The sequence below is a fragment of the Triturus cristatus genome, chromosome 3_1 (assembly GCF_964204655.1).
Source record: "Triturus cristatus chromosome 3_1, aTriCri1.1, whole genome shotgun sequence".
NCBI lineage: Eukaryota > Metazoa > Chordata > Amphibia > Caudata > Salamandridae > Triturus > Triturus cristatus.
Window position 1 is genome coordinate 953,674,531 of NC_140583.1, and position 17,124 is coordinate 953,691,654.

The 17,124-nt window shown below is 40.7% G+C and overlaps 1 protein-coding gene across 50 annotated transcripts in view; it reads left to right on the plus strand.

Moving 5' to 3' along the window:
- NEB (nebulin) overlaps positions 1–17,124 on the plus strand; it is a 392,273-nt gene that overhangs the window by 212,884 nt on the left and 162,265 nt on the right. For all 50 annotated transcript variants that reach the window (XM_085645543.1, XM_085645542.1, XM_085645546.1 and 47 more), the window contains 11 exons: positions 61–165; positions 834–941; positions 2,318–2,629; positions 3,281–3,484; positions 3,656–3,760; positions 5,832–5,939; positions 6,608–6,919; positions 11,413–11,616; positions 11,802–11,906; positions 16,058–16,162; positions 16,253–16,564. In XM_085645543.1, the coding sequence (XP_085501669.1) occupies positions 61–165; positions 834–941; positions 2,318–2,629; positions 3,281–3,484; positions 3,656–3,760; positions 5,832–5,939; positions 6,608–6,919; positions 11,413–11,616; positions 11,802–11,906; positions 16,058–16,162; positions 16,253–16,564 (1,980 nt within the window). The remainder of the gene's footprint in view (positions 1–60; positions 166–833; positions 942–2,317; positions 2,630–3,280; positions 3,485–3,655; positions 3,761–5,831; positions 5,940–6,607; positions 6,920–11,412; positions 11,617–11,801; positions 11,907–16,057; positions 16,163–16,252; positions 16,565–17,124) is intronic.

A 17,124-nucleotide genomic window follows, 5' to 3' on the forward strand; every position in this document is an offset into this window, starting at 1 on the left:
GGACTCAGCATTAATGGATCTACAAAGTCAGTGAGAAAACATATTTCTTTTTTTTAACAGTGGAAATATAAAGAAGCCTGGGAGAAGGACAAGAGAACAATCCACGTGATGCCCGATACCCCAGAAATTGTGCTATCCAGAGCCAACGCCATCAACGTTAGCAAAGTACGTGTTGTTGCTTTTCATTGATGTGGTTATTGCATATTCCAGTATCCAGCCCAGTGTGCCCTTACTAACACGAGGTAAAACGGAATGATGTAAAGAGGTAGCTAATGCCATTCAGTGATATAAGAACCATCCTGTCATATTTTTCCACGTAACGATGCAGTTAATAACCATTTTCTTTAAAATCTATTGGCTGGGCAACAAGAGTGCCATAATCACAGGTTCATGCCATGTTTTGCAGTTACTGCTTGTGAATGTGTAGGACTGTGATTGGTGTGAGGGTAAGATCGTTGGGTCAGGGCAGCGCCGTAGCTATAATTAATGCAGCAGATTTAGTGGTCCTGGCATCAAGTTGTGCTCATGGCCGACTGCACCCTAAATATGGCTGTCTTGTACTGCCCATTTGGAGTGTAGGGAGGGACATTTTCCTTGCTTGTGGTGGGATCTTAGACAGTCTTCCTACGCCACTGGGGCTAGATATTTTTCAAACCTAGCCTTCTATCTGCTTCATTCTAGTTGAAGTGGGGACCATTTTCAGTTATTGGATGCACCTGTATCTCTACGTCAGAAGCAGTTTTCAGTGCAGATATGTTTCAGGAGGTTGTTAATTCAAATGCGACACGTTCATGTGCTGAACATCAATTAACCCATGCTCATTTTATTTACAGAAATTGTATCAACAAAGTTGGGAAGAGTCCAAAAAGAAAGGATACGACTTGCGAGTTGACGCCATCCCGATTATTGTTGCCAAGGCGTCACGCGACATTGCGAGCGATGTGAGTATTTTGCTCTTTCCATTCGTAAACAAGGCTCACTTTGAAGCTGAATTCTGTCTTACAACAACCATTGGCAAAGCAAGTTGCTTGGCTCTTGTACAGTGAAAAGTGTTTTACCAAGCATCGCTAAAACACATCAGAAAGAAGACAGCAGTAGTGCAAGCTTCTCTTACACAGTGGATACTGCAGGGTACCCTCAGCAGAACGGATATAACAATGAACAAAGAATACAACATTACAGCAGAGGTAGAGCAATGTAGCAACACAACAAGGATGCAGACATAATGGGGACACAGCAAATGTAACAGGGTAAGAAGAATGCAGCACAGTTAATTAACAGCATCATAACAAAAGCAAATGCAACAGTGTACCAGGGAAAGAACTGGTGTAACAGGGTCTCAGTTTATGTAACAGTGAAACAGAAATTCAGTGATGTGAACAGTTACAAAGCAACACCAACCAGAATGGAATATCAGGGACACAGCACAAATGCATATAACCGTGTATCCGGAACACAGAGGATGTAACATGTATCCAGGACACAACAGGTGTATCAGATTGACATTGAATTTGACAATGCATCATGGACACAGCAGGAGTAACAGGGATGTAGCAGGTGTAACAGGTTATCAGGGACACAGGAGGCCGAGGAAAGTGGGATAGACTTGGACAGCTGCATTGGGGACAGACAGCGACCACTGCTGCAGGGATTGAAGGCAAGACAGGACATAGGCAGAATGGAGAGGGGCACCGTTGAACAAACAGGGAGAGAATACAATACAGGCAGGAGGCTGGGATGATGGAAACAGACAACTAGTTTTGCGAAAGAGAAGGAAAGCTGTGTGTAACAAAAGCAGGGGATGTGGGATAGGGAGAGAGAAAGAGAAAATGATAGTGCTCCGCCACGAGCTCCTGATATAACTGCATTGTGCACCACACGTGTCTGGGTGATTCAGACATTACGTGCAACATTACTTTATCCCCCATGCAACACGCTCATTTCATATGTGTGCCAGTTATGGCTACCATTGCAAGATGGTGAATGCAGTTAGTATTTAGTGGATCAATAAACCTCCATTCCAGTTAATAGAAGATCTCCTGCCAATGCATTGCAATGGAAGTACTTTTATTTGGTAACAGCAGGTTATATAGTCAGAGCTACGGAATTAAGGGACTGTTCCATCAGCTACTTCCTAAAGAATGGTGCTTTTTCATGAGAGAATAAAATCCCATAGTTTCCACTAGCGCAGCACCAAGACAACACAGTCACTGCAATTTTAAACCAACTGCAAGTAGCTGTTACAGAAATGGCAGCTGTGTATATTTTTTGTTGTTTTCTGTATTGTGATCATCACTCTATTTCTTCACATCCTCAGTACAAATATAAAGCTGCCTATCGCAAGCAACAGGGTCATTATGTGGGATTCCGCAGCCTGCAGGACGACCCCAAGTCTGTGTGGGCCATGCATGTAGCCAAGATTCAGAGCGACCGGGAGTACAAGAAAGAATTTGAGGTGTCCAAGACCAAGTACAACAGCCCTGTGGATATGTTGGGGGTACTGCTGGCCAAGAACTGCCAGAAACTGGTCAGCGACATTGATTACCGTCATTATCTGCACCAATGGACGTGCCTGCCTGACCAGAATGATGTCATTCAAGCAAAGAAAGCCTATGAGCTTCAAAGTGATGTAAGTGGAATGCAGGGAAGGATGTGCATCTATCAATGAATGTGAACATTAAACATGGAAAACACCTACTCATGTATCATCATCATTAGCCTTAAAAAACTGTTGCCATAAACATGAAAGTGAATGAAGTTCAGATGCTTGTGTATAACATCCTAAACCAAAATATTACAGACTGTAAGAGAACCTTTTAAAATATTTGACTTTAAGAGCAGTGGCCATTATTTGCCTCCAGCTGTTGTTGGATCGGTGATATCACCAACCACCATAAATAATGTTTTATTCTAGTGTAATATATATGGCTCTAGAGGGGATTTTATATACCCCTTCAAGATTAATTTATGAAATTTAAAAGTCAGTTATTTTAAGTAACATTGGGAGCAGCTGTATTCATAATTTATTCATAGCTTTATGGTCTAATTCAGTACGTATTGCAGGTTACTGAAATAGAACACTAATTGCACTCTTCCAATGCATCTGCATACATGTTCATCTTGTCATTTCGAATATTTACTACACTTTAATAGTTGCAGTAGTACACAACACAATATTTTCTTAAGCAGATCAACGGCCCTCACTTTTTTACTTTCTTTCTACTCTTCAAGAAGATAACCTACAAACGAGACAATCTTTTTTATCTCTTTCCTTCTTCAGTGGATCTACAAATCTGATATGGAATGGATTAGAGGATGTGGCTGGATCCCCAGTGGATCACTGGAGGTGAACAAAGTGAAAAAAGCCCAGGAGATCCTGAATGACCGCTTATATCGCCAACGTCCAGACACCATGAAATTCACCAGCATTGTTGACCCGCCAGCCATCGTCTTGGCAAAGACAAATGCAGACCAAATTAGTGAAGTATGTCTATTTAATCAGAATAAATATACATCCTATAAATAAGGAGCACAAAGGGCTAAGCAGTGGTACAATTTCAGAGTAACATGTTTTGGTAAATTTTGTGGCACTAACAGTTATTGCATCCATTGTAGTCATCCCATATTTCTTATGTTTTTTTGTGTTTTTGTGCAGTGGAAATACAAAGAAGCCTGGGAGACTGACAAGAGGACAATCCATGTGATGCCTGATACACCTGAAATTGTGCTTTCACGAGCCAATGCCATCAATGTTAGCAAAGTAAGTATAGTCAATATATACGAGGTGATTGCTTTCCTATTGGAAACACCTGTTCTAATTCTTCTGGGAGGACCTCATGAGCCATCCTGTCAAAGCCTTTTTCCGGCATTTTACAGCCTCGTTGCCCCTCAGGGTATGATATGTGAACCAATCTTTTTATATATCACTGAGGCAGCCATCTAAGTAACATTTTAGAGACTGCTTGCCAAATGTTGCAGTGGGGTCCTATTGTTCTGTATTCCTCTTCTTCAAGGGTTGGTTGGTCAAAGATGTGTTGAAAACTCTATTAAGATGTGAATACAAAAGTGTCGCGCAATTTCAACTATGCAGTTTTTGCTTCAGTGTGCGCCACACCCATGTCACACGATCTCCCTTCAACCAAGAAGTTGTTTAGTGCTGGAGGAAGCAGTAACACCCAAAGTGTATGACAACAGTGCTTGCCCCCAGTCCATTGCACCATTAGTAACTCATTGCTGGAGAATCTGAATTGGATTCTTGAATAGGAGTGCATAAGTCAACTGGGTCAGATGTTCTTTGGATGTGGGTAATGCTCCCGGCTTGAGATTTAGACCACCACAAACATGCAAATAACAACACAAAATGTTTACACTAGCTTCTCTTGATTTGCATCTTGCGAGTAAGTTAGAGATCTCAATTTGCTTCTCTTGAACTGAACTGCGAATGGAACAGCACCTCTTGAGCTTGTCGATGTCTATGGGTGAGTGTTGTCAACATGCTATATTGCCATTTTTTCAAAGGACTGATCTACTATTACTCTTTTTACACCTCTACAATCGCCAAGCTGCACATAGACCAAAATGTGATTGGCTGCCCAGCCCTGATCAATCAAATGAGGATAGCTTTGCTAAATTCAAAGCTATTAAGAACATCTCCAAGGGTGATGGTCCTGAAGTCATAGTGGTAAATGTGCAAGGATATCCAAGCTCAAATACCTTCAACTGAAACTGGAAAACAATAAGAAACTTGGGGGCATATTTACAACAAAAGTGGCAGAGCGTGATTTAGCTCCAAAATAGCTAACGCCGCACTCTATCACTTTAGAAGTGTAGGGATGCATTTACAATGATACGGTGCACGCCTGTGTTTCTCTTTGCACTGGCACTAAATTCAGCTGCCTAGCGCCAAAGCGCCACCCTAGTGCAAGGGTGCCTGCATTGAGGGAATTATTGTTTATGTGCCGGATGGTGTTCGTTAGTGCACATAAACAATCCAGAATGGCAATTTGAACCTTCTATGTGTGCTGCATTGTGAAGCACACATAGAAGTTTCAAATTGTCATTTTTTTTAATGATTGTTTATGTGCAGGAAGGGACAAATCTTCCTGTGGATAAACCATCTTTAATGGCATTTTGCTGGTTGTATCTGTGTTGCTGGATGCAGCACACACAGAAACATCAAAAACGAGGAGAAATTAAGCATTTCTCCTCATTTCGACATGTTAAGATCAGGTTTTCCCTGGTCTTAATTTTGGTGCTGCCCCATATTTACGTCACCCTTGTAAATATGGGGCAGCTTAAAAATCAATGGGTGTTGCTGCGGAACGCCCACGGCAAAACCCATTATTCACCCCTTTGATGCTCAGTGTAGCATGAAAGTGTGCCTTATTCACAAGGCTTGTAAATAAGGTAAAGCTTCTTTCGTCAAAGGAACGTCTTTAAAAGTGATGTTCCTGTGGCACTCGGGCTTGTAAATATGCCCCATGGTATTTAAATAAATAGTAGGGCAGGTGTAGAATGCCCATTAGAGAGCACAGTAGTATATAATTTATGCAAATATTGAATGTCTAGCTCACTGACCTCTGCCAGTTAACCCACAACCCACATGCATGCGAGGCAATTGAGATAGAGGAGGAATGTACTTTGGGCAGAGGCTGGCTGGTGGGTGAGGGAAGGAAATGTCTTGTACATTGCTGCTGTTGGTGAATGGCAGGAACCAAGGCTCCTTTATGAGGAGAAATGTAATATCAAATTTCACACAAAAAATACATTAAGTTGAGATATGTAGTATGTATGTTGTCTTTCGAAATTATGACATGTATCTTTTTCTTCAGAAACAATATGAGCAAGCTTGGCAAGACAACAAGAAGAAGGGTTATGACTTGCGTGCGGATGCCATTTCCATCAAAAGTGCCAGAGCTTCACGGGACATTGCTAGTGAGGTAGGTTTCTTGGAATTTGCATTGGTATAAATCCCTTAATGTTCATGTTTATAGAATATTTAAATATGTATTGCCTCTTGTTAAAAACATAATTTTAGAACAAATATTTGGTTTAGCTTCCATAATAATAGGATTTTTGTAATTCTTTGTAAGAGCATCTTCCAATGTACAATACTAAGACAGTGCCATAATGGATCTGCACGGCCCTTCCATTGTGAGAAGACTTATCAAAGTGACCCTAGATCCATATTCTGCTATGGCACTTGGGTACAAATAATTTTAAATGCTGTAGAGATGTGAATGGGGGAGTAATGAACACTAATCACACTATTCTGATAATTACTTGAGGAAGCCATCATCTAAGAAGCACAAATATAGTAAAAAAATGTATTTGCCAAAGAAAGTATACTTTTATTCTTCCCAAACTTTTCTGTTTATTGAGCATATTTTATAAATGTATTAGTTGATAATGGGTTTTTTATTGATCAACCCCTCCTTTGAATAACTTCACTAAAAAGGAAACCTGGGTGTGCAGGGTATGTGTGTTTGTATGAAGTAGGCACATTTAAACTATAATTGAAAGGGGCATACAATTAAATATTACAAAGGTGTTTTCGGAAAGCCTGCAACCTTGTTATAATTGTGATTTATTTCCCTACATTCCACAGTACAAATACAAATCAGCACATGAGAAGCAGAAAGGACACTATATTGGAACACGCTCTGCTCAGGATGATCACAATATGATGGGACTAATAAAATCTGGCAAACTTCACAGTGACTTAATTTACAAGAAAGACTATGAGAACACCAAGACCAAGTGCCATATACCATCTGATATGGTATCAATCAAGACAGCCAAGGACAGCCAGGCTGTGGCTAGCTATATTGATTATCGCCATTACCTCCACCAATGGACCTGCCATCCAGACCAGAATGACTGCATTCAGGCCAAGAAAGCATACGAACTGCAGAGTGATGTAAGAGCCATGTGGCATGTTTGTCTTTTCTCATATCCATCATTACTTAATATAATACCAACATATGTGTCCAAGCTTATATTGAAAATATTCTTCACTAATTATATATTCTACATTTCATAATTGATTTGACTCATCCTTCCATCATCAGCGCTTGATGGAAATTAGAATGCACTAATTATTCAAATTTCTCAATTAAAGCTTGTTATGAAGCTGAATGCAAATTCTAGGCCCACAAGATCATTTGGGGAAGCCCTGAAACATTTATTCTGATGTGGACTTTGATTTGCAATCCCATCCAGCAGATGCTTCAAATGTGGTGTTCTGAACTTGATCAAACTTATCAAGCTGCTTATTTGAGGTTGCAGAAATCTAAACACTGTCTACTGGGAGGACAGGATTATTTGACTTTCTAGTTTCCTTCATAAGATTGATTAACAATCAGGTTGACTAGTTCCTTGCTTCCTGGGGTCATGAGTGCATTAAACACAGTTTAGCATGCAAGTAAAAAAACAGACTGTGTGGACCTGCAGACGTGCAGTCAAGACATTTGGCTCTGAGTTGATGCTGAACTTCAACTCATGTTCACTGGTGTCTCTGAGTCGTTGAGAACTTAAAGGGCTCTGTCTTGGTAAAACAGGCAGTGCCTAGTCCTATGCACATGCTTGGGACATCCTTCCATTTCTTGCTCAAACAGTGCAAATGAAGTCAATGAGGGGAAATGTGATAGAGAATGAAGTCTTACGATAATAAGAGGGCATGTGTTTATTTGTGTTGTCTCCATGTGTAGGAAACTGGCTTTTTATGTAGTGTACCAAAATCAGGTACATTATGTAGAAAGTACAGACGGCTCTTATTGTCTTACAGGGCTTAAATTAATCATCCCAAATACTCTCTTTTGTGGTAGTGTGGGCGATCAGTTAGGCTTATCATAGGGTAGTGTTAAGCACTTGTTGAACACACAAAGCCAATAAATGAGACACACACCCGAAAAGAAACTTGAGACCAAAATCAAGATGGTGAAATCCTTTCTTTGTGAAGCATATCAAGCAGATCACCTTAGGGGTGAGACTAGCCTGGGGGTGCCACACGCCTTCTTGCATGTCTAATTTCCCACATACCCTGGTGCCAAATGGGCTTCAACGGGTGGTATCTCCCAGGTCTGCCAGAAGTCAGGGTCGCACATCAAAGGTGGCAGAGGCTTTGAAGCCTTGGGCCTGGGTATGAAGATTCACTATTCATCCTGCTAGAGGAGCAGTAAACACCTTCTGCCGGGTCAGGCATTGTTTTTGACCTCTGAGAGCATGGGCTCTCACCTTCAGGGGGTCAGAAACCTGTCTGTGGTATCAGGCTGGAAGATACCAGTCAGCCAGCAAACTAAGAGGCTAGTAGGATTTCAGGGGGCACCTCTAAGGTGCCTTCTGGGTGTATACCTAAATGAATCCACTACTTGTATCAGTATGGATTTAATAAGAAAAGGTATTTTATTCCAAACACCATAGGTTTTAGTGAAGCCATCACGTAGCTCGGGAACTCGTAATGACCATATATTTCATCACATGTAATATAAAGTACCCTGCCTTAGGGCTATAAGGCCTGCTGTAGGGGTGACTTACATATATCGCATCCAGTATCTGTGGGTATGGCGCACAGGGTGTGTGTCATGTGGAGCTTACACATTTGTCTGCTCCATTTCACGCAGCCTTCAATGGCAGTCTGTATGGGTTTGGTGGTGGGTCCCTTAGGGTGGCACAATTCATGCTGCAGCCCTTATCGACCCTCTTTAGTACCCATGCCCTAGGTACCAGAGGTACCATTTACTAGGGACTTACCGAGGTGCTTCAGGTATTGATAATTGGGGAACAGTTGAGCAGTTACCTTGTTTTAGGGAAAGAGCACTGGCATTGGGGACTTGGTTAGCAGGAACCCAGTGCACTTCAATCAAATTTGCATCAAATATCAGGCAGAAAATGGGGATGACTATGTCAAAAAGGAGCACCAGCTTATTTTTCAGTATTGCTATGTTTACCTAGACGCGATGAGTATTTTGTTTTGTCCTATTTTTTATCATGTAATTCAGTAGTTTTGTTGTTGGCTTGTACAAAGAGTGGAAGCTGTATTGGTACAGCACAGGTAGGAACTGTGAAGCCAATTCATATTTTAAAATGTAAAATCTCATGTCAGCAGTCATCTATGATTGCTAAATCACTGCCGAATACCATGTCTGTTCAGTTAATCAATAGCGTCCCAAAAACGTTCTTAGGTGTTTAGGAAATCTGTTTAGGGAGATTCCTCTCAAAATTCCAAATACTCTTTCTGCCTATGATGGCTTATGAAGTCCATGCGGACGTCCATACCAGAGAGCAGAAAGAATTGCTGCATCCCTCTAACGCGCTCTACACAATAATGCATTGCAAGGGCTGGAAGCTACACCAGCAAAGGTAAAGATGAACAGCCAACTCCATTGTATGGAACCCCAGTTTGTCAGTCAAAATCAATTAAATGTATCCTAGTCGAGAGCCAGAGGCCTCATAATCTGTTCCCTCTTGTATTTCTCATTTCTATACAAATCTGTGCGCATCAAGTAATGTTGAACTTGTTTTCAGACAGCACAGACATATGTGTGAGTGCGTGGATCTCTCATCATGCGATCCATTAAATTCTCTTTTTATAGCATCAAAACATAGTTCAAGAATTCCATATTAGCCCCAGTATTTTCTTACATTTGGTCACAGAGCTCACTGGATATAAATGGATTATAAACAGAAACTGAGTCTTCATTGTGAAGAATATTGCCAGATTTTAATGGATTTCTTGCAACAGAACATTGGTCATTTCAAATACACACAATATTGCCCATTATTGACAGAGAATGTTGTCTTTGTTGTCACAGAAAACTACCCATCAATGTCATAGAAATGTTGACTATATTTGCCATAAAAGAGTGGCCATGTGTACAATTGAAAAGGGCCTTTGTTTGCCATAGGATTTCTGTCAAAAGAATATTACCATTTATCGTCGTGTCACACGGCTAGTGCCAGAGATCAATACTCTTGCTCTCTAAAACATATTATCCATGATTCCTACAGAATAGGTTCTTGCTTGTCCAAAATTCTGCTTCTGCCACAGTACATATTTCCGCTATGGGTAAAATACCTAGCCTTTGCATAGCACAGTAGTTTGCTATGTCCACTCTTACCACAGAATACTGCCCATCCTTGCCAAGTTAGTGTTGCTCATGCACATCCCTGACTCTTAGAAAAATTGCTGTAGATGGCACTGCACAACTCATTAAAGGTCAGTTGCATTTGATCACAATATAGACCTGCATCATCCTCAACTGGTCCATCCCTGCTAATGGTAAGGTCACCAGCCTACTCAGGAGAGCAATCTCTGAATCTGGAAGCAGTTACAACACTGGAACTACAAATGTGTAAAAGAGAGAAGAATGGAGAGTCAAGTATTCTCAGTCAAAGTCCAAGTCCTAAGACTGTAGAACAGCACCCCCTCCAAATCAGAGGTTTCTCCAACGTACCTTAATTCAATAAATTGCTCAAGGCATATCTAATCTGCATTGCCCTGAAGTTCATTAGCACAGCCTGACCGCATTTGTGTAAGATATAGCCGTAAGATATAGCTACATCCTTCAGGATTCTGATTACAATTAGAGAAATTATATACCTTCCACATTATAATTTTGCATAGCAATCAATATCAAAAGAGTACATTCTAGCTCCTTATAGGTCATTATCTAACAGGGAGTGACACCTTGTGTCAGATTTCTTGGAGCAGAAGCAAGGGAGGCTTCCTGGTGCAAGGGCACTCTGAAGGTGTGCCAAAGGAAGTGACCTTGTGACTGAGGGACAACTCAGCTCCTTCACACAGTCACAAGAAAAATGTTTGCTCTCCTTTGAGCCATTCAGTAGAGCATCTGATTTTTGCTGACTGGTAGTAGTACTGGTTCCACCTAAAGATGCTGGAAGCTTTCTCTCTGAGCATAGATTGGGGGGGGGGGCAGGAATTGGTTTTGACAATATGGTGGAACTTGTCTTTTTAACTCTGAAGACCATTCCACCTGGTATGAGACCATGATGCAGGCTTCTCCTTCGGTCAACCTACCTAAAACTACTGTTGTAAACTGGTGACCTTATTTCAGGAAAGATTTGGCTAACAACAGCATTGTCTGAGGTCATTTCAAGATAGGTAATGACTGAGAAGTGGGAAGGAGACATCAGTTTCATATGGGGAACATCCATCCCCATCTGCCAGTCACTACCTACTTGGAAAAGCTCTCTTCTTCAGACTGTTTGCTTAATAACTGTTTCTCTCTGCTTTAATATATTGGGCAACACTCACTGGTGTCCTCCTCTGAAATTTGTGCAACATGTTTGTTGTTTAACAATACTTTATGTTGATGCAAGGTTTAGAAATGTATGACTCATAGATTGAAATTTGGTACTTTTCTAATATTTTTCTTTTACTCTTTACTGTAGGCAGTCTACAAGTCGGACATGGAGTGGATTAAAGGCTGTGGGTGGGTTCCCATTGGGTCAGTGGATGTGCTTAAAGTGAAGAAAGCCCAGGAAATCCTGAACGACCGATTGTATCGCCAGCGCCCAGAAACCATGAAATTCACCAGCATTGTTGACCCACCAGCTATTGTCCTGTCCAAGGTCAATGCAGATCAAATCAGTGAGGTATGTCAACTTTATCAAAACACAGCATCAGCATTCAATGTATATAAATCCCAGAAATTAGAATTATTCTCTGGTTGAAAAGGTATATTATATTTAAAACATGGGGGATTGTGATTTTTTCAAATTTGCATCTGTTACATTTAGGATTAACATTTACAGCCAGGTATGTTTTTTTTCTTCAACAGTGGAAATATAAGGAGGCCTGGGAGAAGGACAAGAGGATCATCCATGTGATGCCCGACACTCCTGAAATTGTGTTATCCAGAGCCAACGCCATCAACGTTAGCAATGTAGGTAGATCAAGTGGTGAAATGTTAAACATAGGACACTCATATAGGTTGTATGACATTACAACACATTCCGTTGCAACGCATGCCTTTACCATGCATGCGTTACAACGCGAATGCTATTACCACGGATAACCTATACCACGAAAATTCCTTTACCATGCATATCTTTACAACTATTTTCATTGTAAATTCATGCATGGTAAGGGCATACTCTTGGTAAAAGTTATCTCAGACCCCTTGCCCATTTCCTATAAGTGCACCCTTGCCCCCTTCCCTCTCTAGTTCTCTAATTTTTTTTTTAAATACCCCTCCCCTGTACCCTTGCGCGACTTCTCGACCCCCATCCCCCAATCCTTCTTAGAATTACCCCTGCCCGAAACCCTTAAAATGTTTCCCTTCGCGATTCCCCCACCCCTAAACCCTTCTTACAAATACCCCTCCCCTGCCCTTAACCCTAAAATCAGACCCCTGCGTAACACAACCCCCTCAATCCTTATATATATATATTTTTTTTAAACTAAAATTCCCCTTACCTCTCCACGCCGTCTCCACTCCATGATCTTCCGAGGTGACGTTACACGTCGTAAAGAGGATGTGGAAGTGTCTTTCCGTTTCCTCTAACGATGCAGATTGCCTCCTCATCGCCACGGAAACAGGTGCGTTTTTTTTGAGGGGGAGACCCCCCAGCCCGCTTTTTTTTGCACGCATTTGTTTTTTTGGGGGGGGGGGGAGACCCCCCAAGCCCCCTGTTTTAATTTTAGGTTTTACCACACATGCCTTTACTACGTAGCTCGTAGTAAAGGTATGCGTGGTAAAGGCTATTCGTGGTAACTACGCATGCGTTGTAATGTAAGCGTGGTTAAGGTTATGCATGGAAACGTTGTAGTGGCCGTTTCCCCTCATATAAGAGTGTTATCTCAAGGCACTATATTCTGACCTCTTCTTTGCTTTCTTTATTGAAGAATCCATACAGCAGATTTTTAAAAACATTGAGCAATACCTTTATTAATAGATAGTGCAGTCTTCTTCTTTCTTAACTGGGAAATCTTCAGAAATATGGATTTCTGTCATAATAAATGATTTATAATGAAATCTAAAATTATTTTAGCACCCCTAATCTATCCCCATAATTCACTCTTGATATCTAAAGTTATGTTGTGAAGGAGGCAAATCCCAAAGTTTGTAGGATTTTATCTAACAAAATGTAAATTCTCTAAGAACTACAGCAACAAAGCAATACAGTAAGCTTCAGATATCTTACTGCTGTCTGTTATCTTGACACCATAGGTTAATCCTTTTTGTCATATTACACTTATGTCTTGGTTCTACACACTAAAGAGTAAATATTAAACAGCAAATACATTTTACAAATATTCTGAATTTTGTTATAACAACAAATCTGGATATATAGAATATTAAGGAGAAATCACTGAGAAAGGCAGGTAATCCAGAAGACGTTACTGTTTTGTGAATTAATAGCACAGAAGAGTAGAAGAGTTTGAAATCTTGGGCTAATTTCTTAAAAGCACATATTTCTCAAAACACAGATTAAGTAATCTATCAAGTCTGTAGATGCCAAATGTTTCATGAAGAAAATGTTTCGCTTTCAATCTATGTACTGTGAGGATGTGTGTTGTGAACACACTCATTGACACCCACAAATGTATTCAGAGGATACGGATATAGCCCCCCCAAATGGCATTACATTGATCCCTCCCACCATAAGGACAGTAAAGTGTTACCAGAACAAACTAACATCTCATTTAAAGCCATTTACATCATTCCAAAATGCCTATTCTGTGTTTGATTGGATAAGAAGGAAATGTGTCATTTTTTGTTCTGTTGTGGCAGAGGGACCAACGTATCCATATGATGAAGTATAGCTCAGTGATCCACCATACTAAGTTCCATAGAGGAGTCAAGTAGAACAGTTATGTTGCTGTTAACTCAATGGATGTGACAGACTGAATGGATTATGGGGTTGACTAGGACCCCTCTAGATGTTACAAAGGCATTCCCTATGGTGCCTTTTCCAAAATATTCCCCTTTTTGCAAGATGGTCTATCAAATGATAAATCACTGTTATGCTTACATCAATAGGTTGTTTAAAGGAAGATTTTGTAGCAATTATTGTGGAATTTACATTGTGTTCTTCTCTTTTTGAGCATTAGTAGACAATGCACAATCTCTCAGTACCTATTTGTGTTTTTTGGGGGGATGTGCTAAGCTTGAGTGTCTTGAGGTGTAGAACGATGTTTGATAACAGAAAGGGAAGTGCCGGATGTGGGTCCGCTCAGGGGCGTAGCTTCAGGGGATGTGTTTGGTGTGCCACACACCCCAATAGATGTATTTTCTGATATATAGTTGGGTACACATGCTTTTAGTCGGATATAGTCAAGTGTCTGTTGGAGTTCACCAGGTATTTTTACACCCACATACAAAAACGGACACACACTCTGTCCCCCTCTCTGTTTGGAAACACAAAAATGTTGATTATTTCACAATATAATGTGCTTTCTCACACTTTGTAGCACTTCCAATCTGCATTCTTCTCCCTATCCAACGCCCCTTACGCCCCTTTTGTGCACCTTGCTCATCGCATAATGTATTTTTACATTGTGTGCCAGTGTGCATGTTGTGAAATCTGAAGATCACTCCCCCCTACGACCCCCCCACTACCCTCCATTCTTACTGACCACGCTACGCCCCTGGGTCTGCTGAAATAATGAAAAATGGCTGTGGAATCGTGGTTACTTCAGTTGTTGATAACGGTAAGAAGTCTATTTCTGATGATCTTGAATATAGTGAGGAAGAGGGTTGCTGATTTGTAAGAAAAATATTTTACGGTAATAAGAAATATTTAGTAAGAATATTAAGAGTGGGTTCTCGTTTTTTTGCTGTGGGACATTCACCGGTGTTGTTCCCACAGTAAATTCTCCACCTAACATGTTCTCTGGCTCAGATTACTTCCTTGTCCCCTTTTTTCTTTTGTGTGTCTCTCTCTTTCCTGGCCGTTATGTACCAATCTTCCTTGTTCCTCTCAGCTTTGGGGAAGAGCAGTACATAGTTTAGAAAACTTTCTGTGAAAGGGGCAGACTGCAACCCTGCTGTTTCTTGTTTTCCTGGACCCCCTGGCATGCTTCTTTTTTTGTGCTGCCCTTTTTTCTCTTGTTTTTCAGGTTCCCTCTCAAAGCCTCCTTTTTTGGGGGGAGGGTGCCTCCCATATCCCATGCAAGACTGCTGTTTTCATTTGTCTACCTGCACCTGCTGCAGTGCACAATCCCCTAGTGCAATGCAAGTTGTATAACATCCAGTGAACAGAAGAATGCAGAAGAAAGACCATATATGTAATGCAGTATTAAGGTGGTGTAAATCAGTTTGTTCACAGATGGCCGGAAACAGCTAGAGAGTGAAGGAAGGAGGGAAGATTTGAGGGCTTGGAAAGAATTAGGTTACAGATGAGAGGATGTCATGGATCTAGTAACAAAACTACATGTAGCTACCAGTCTAATTGATCTTCCACTGGCCTAGTATCATAGCCTTTACTACTTATATTCAGACTTTTATTCATTACAGGCCTTTGGATGCTGCCACATTTCCTCACCACTTACATATTTTGCTGATATGGATAAATGGCCTGCTTACACTTCAATTAGAGTCACGCAACCCATTGGTGAGGGTTGACTATAATATCTTCCCTCCTGAACAGTACAGGCAAAACTTTCTTCACTTACGATTATCCTAAACACAAACACCTTCAAACACTTGAAAAAGTTCACAAGATGAATCATGTGTTGGCTGTTATCCTACACTTATAACAAATTACTCTGGCAACCTATTTGTGGCAATTTTAAGCTACATCACTATGGACTCATGGACGGAATTTATGTTATTTCCATAAAAACTGATTCTGTATGTTCTAATCTCATACTATATTTTTGTCACTGAGGGTAGGAAAAACGCGAAAGTGAGGATGAAAGGGAAGTTTTGGAATGGGAATCCTAGGGTGGAGAGCAAAACTGCATATCTTCCTTTAAGACAATGCCCTCATGAAATATTCATTGTCTATTAATTTCATTAATATTTCAGGACCTTGAAAGAAAGAAATTTTCAATTTTTCCAAAACATATGTGATTTTTTTTCCTTTTTAGAAAGGATATCGCAATGAATGGGATAAAGTGAAATCAAATTATGACCTCAGACGGGATGCTATCCCCATTGTCGCTGCCAAATCCTCCAGAGATATTGCAAGTGATGTGAGTATGGCATTCTGAGTTTTCTCGACCAGCGACGAGTGGTGCCTCAAGTTAAGAGTACGCTCATGCACCCGACTCTTTTTTCCACAGTATAAGTACAAAAAGACCCACGAGAAGGAGAAAGGCCACTACATTGGATGCAAAACAGCCCATGATGACAACAAAATGGCATGCCTCTTGCGAACAGCGAAGATTAACAATGAACTGGAGTACAGAAAAGCTTTTGAGAAGTCAAAGACGAAGATCAATTTGCCAGTGGATATGGTGTCTGTGCTGTCGGCAAAGCAATGCCAAGCTTTGGTCAGCAACATTGACTACCGCCATTACCTGCACCAGTGGACCTGCCACCCAGACCAGAATGACTGCATTCAGGCCAAGAAAGCCTACGAACTGCAGAGCGATGTAAGTGGACCTTAAGAGTTTCTCTGTAAATGTGGATTTAAAGAGTTTCTCTGTAAATATCAAATGGATACAAAAGGGGTAACATTCCACGTAGTGTAAAAATCATGCTCAGGTACATGCACACTTTTTCCAGGAACAATATGAAGGAACGTATGTGGGAAGATCATTAAAAAAACAGAAAAAACAGGCAGTCTGAAAGGGCATTAAGCCCAACACTACATTTTATCCCCCATTCAGTAATTGTATTTGCCTTTGCGTAATACCTCTATATGCTTTAACACTATTCATTCGTATTCTATGATTATTAGCATGGAGAAAAAATAAGCAGAAACAGGACTTTCAACAGGGTGAACAGTTATTGAAAATGTGTTTTTTCATTACTGCCAGAACATTATATTTTTGTTATAAACCCCCCATTCATTATACACACTTCTCTAGTGGTAAAAATACATTTCTTGTAATGTGATGTTTGACATGAGTGGCTAATTATCCTAATTGTACGGGGTGGGCAACCTTTCTTCGGGTAATACTTTGTCATGCCCCTCATGCCCACATTCTTG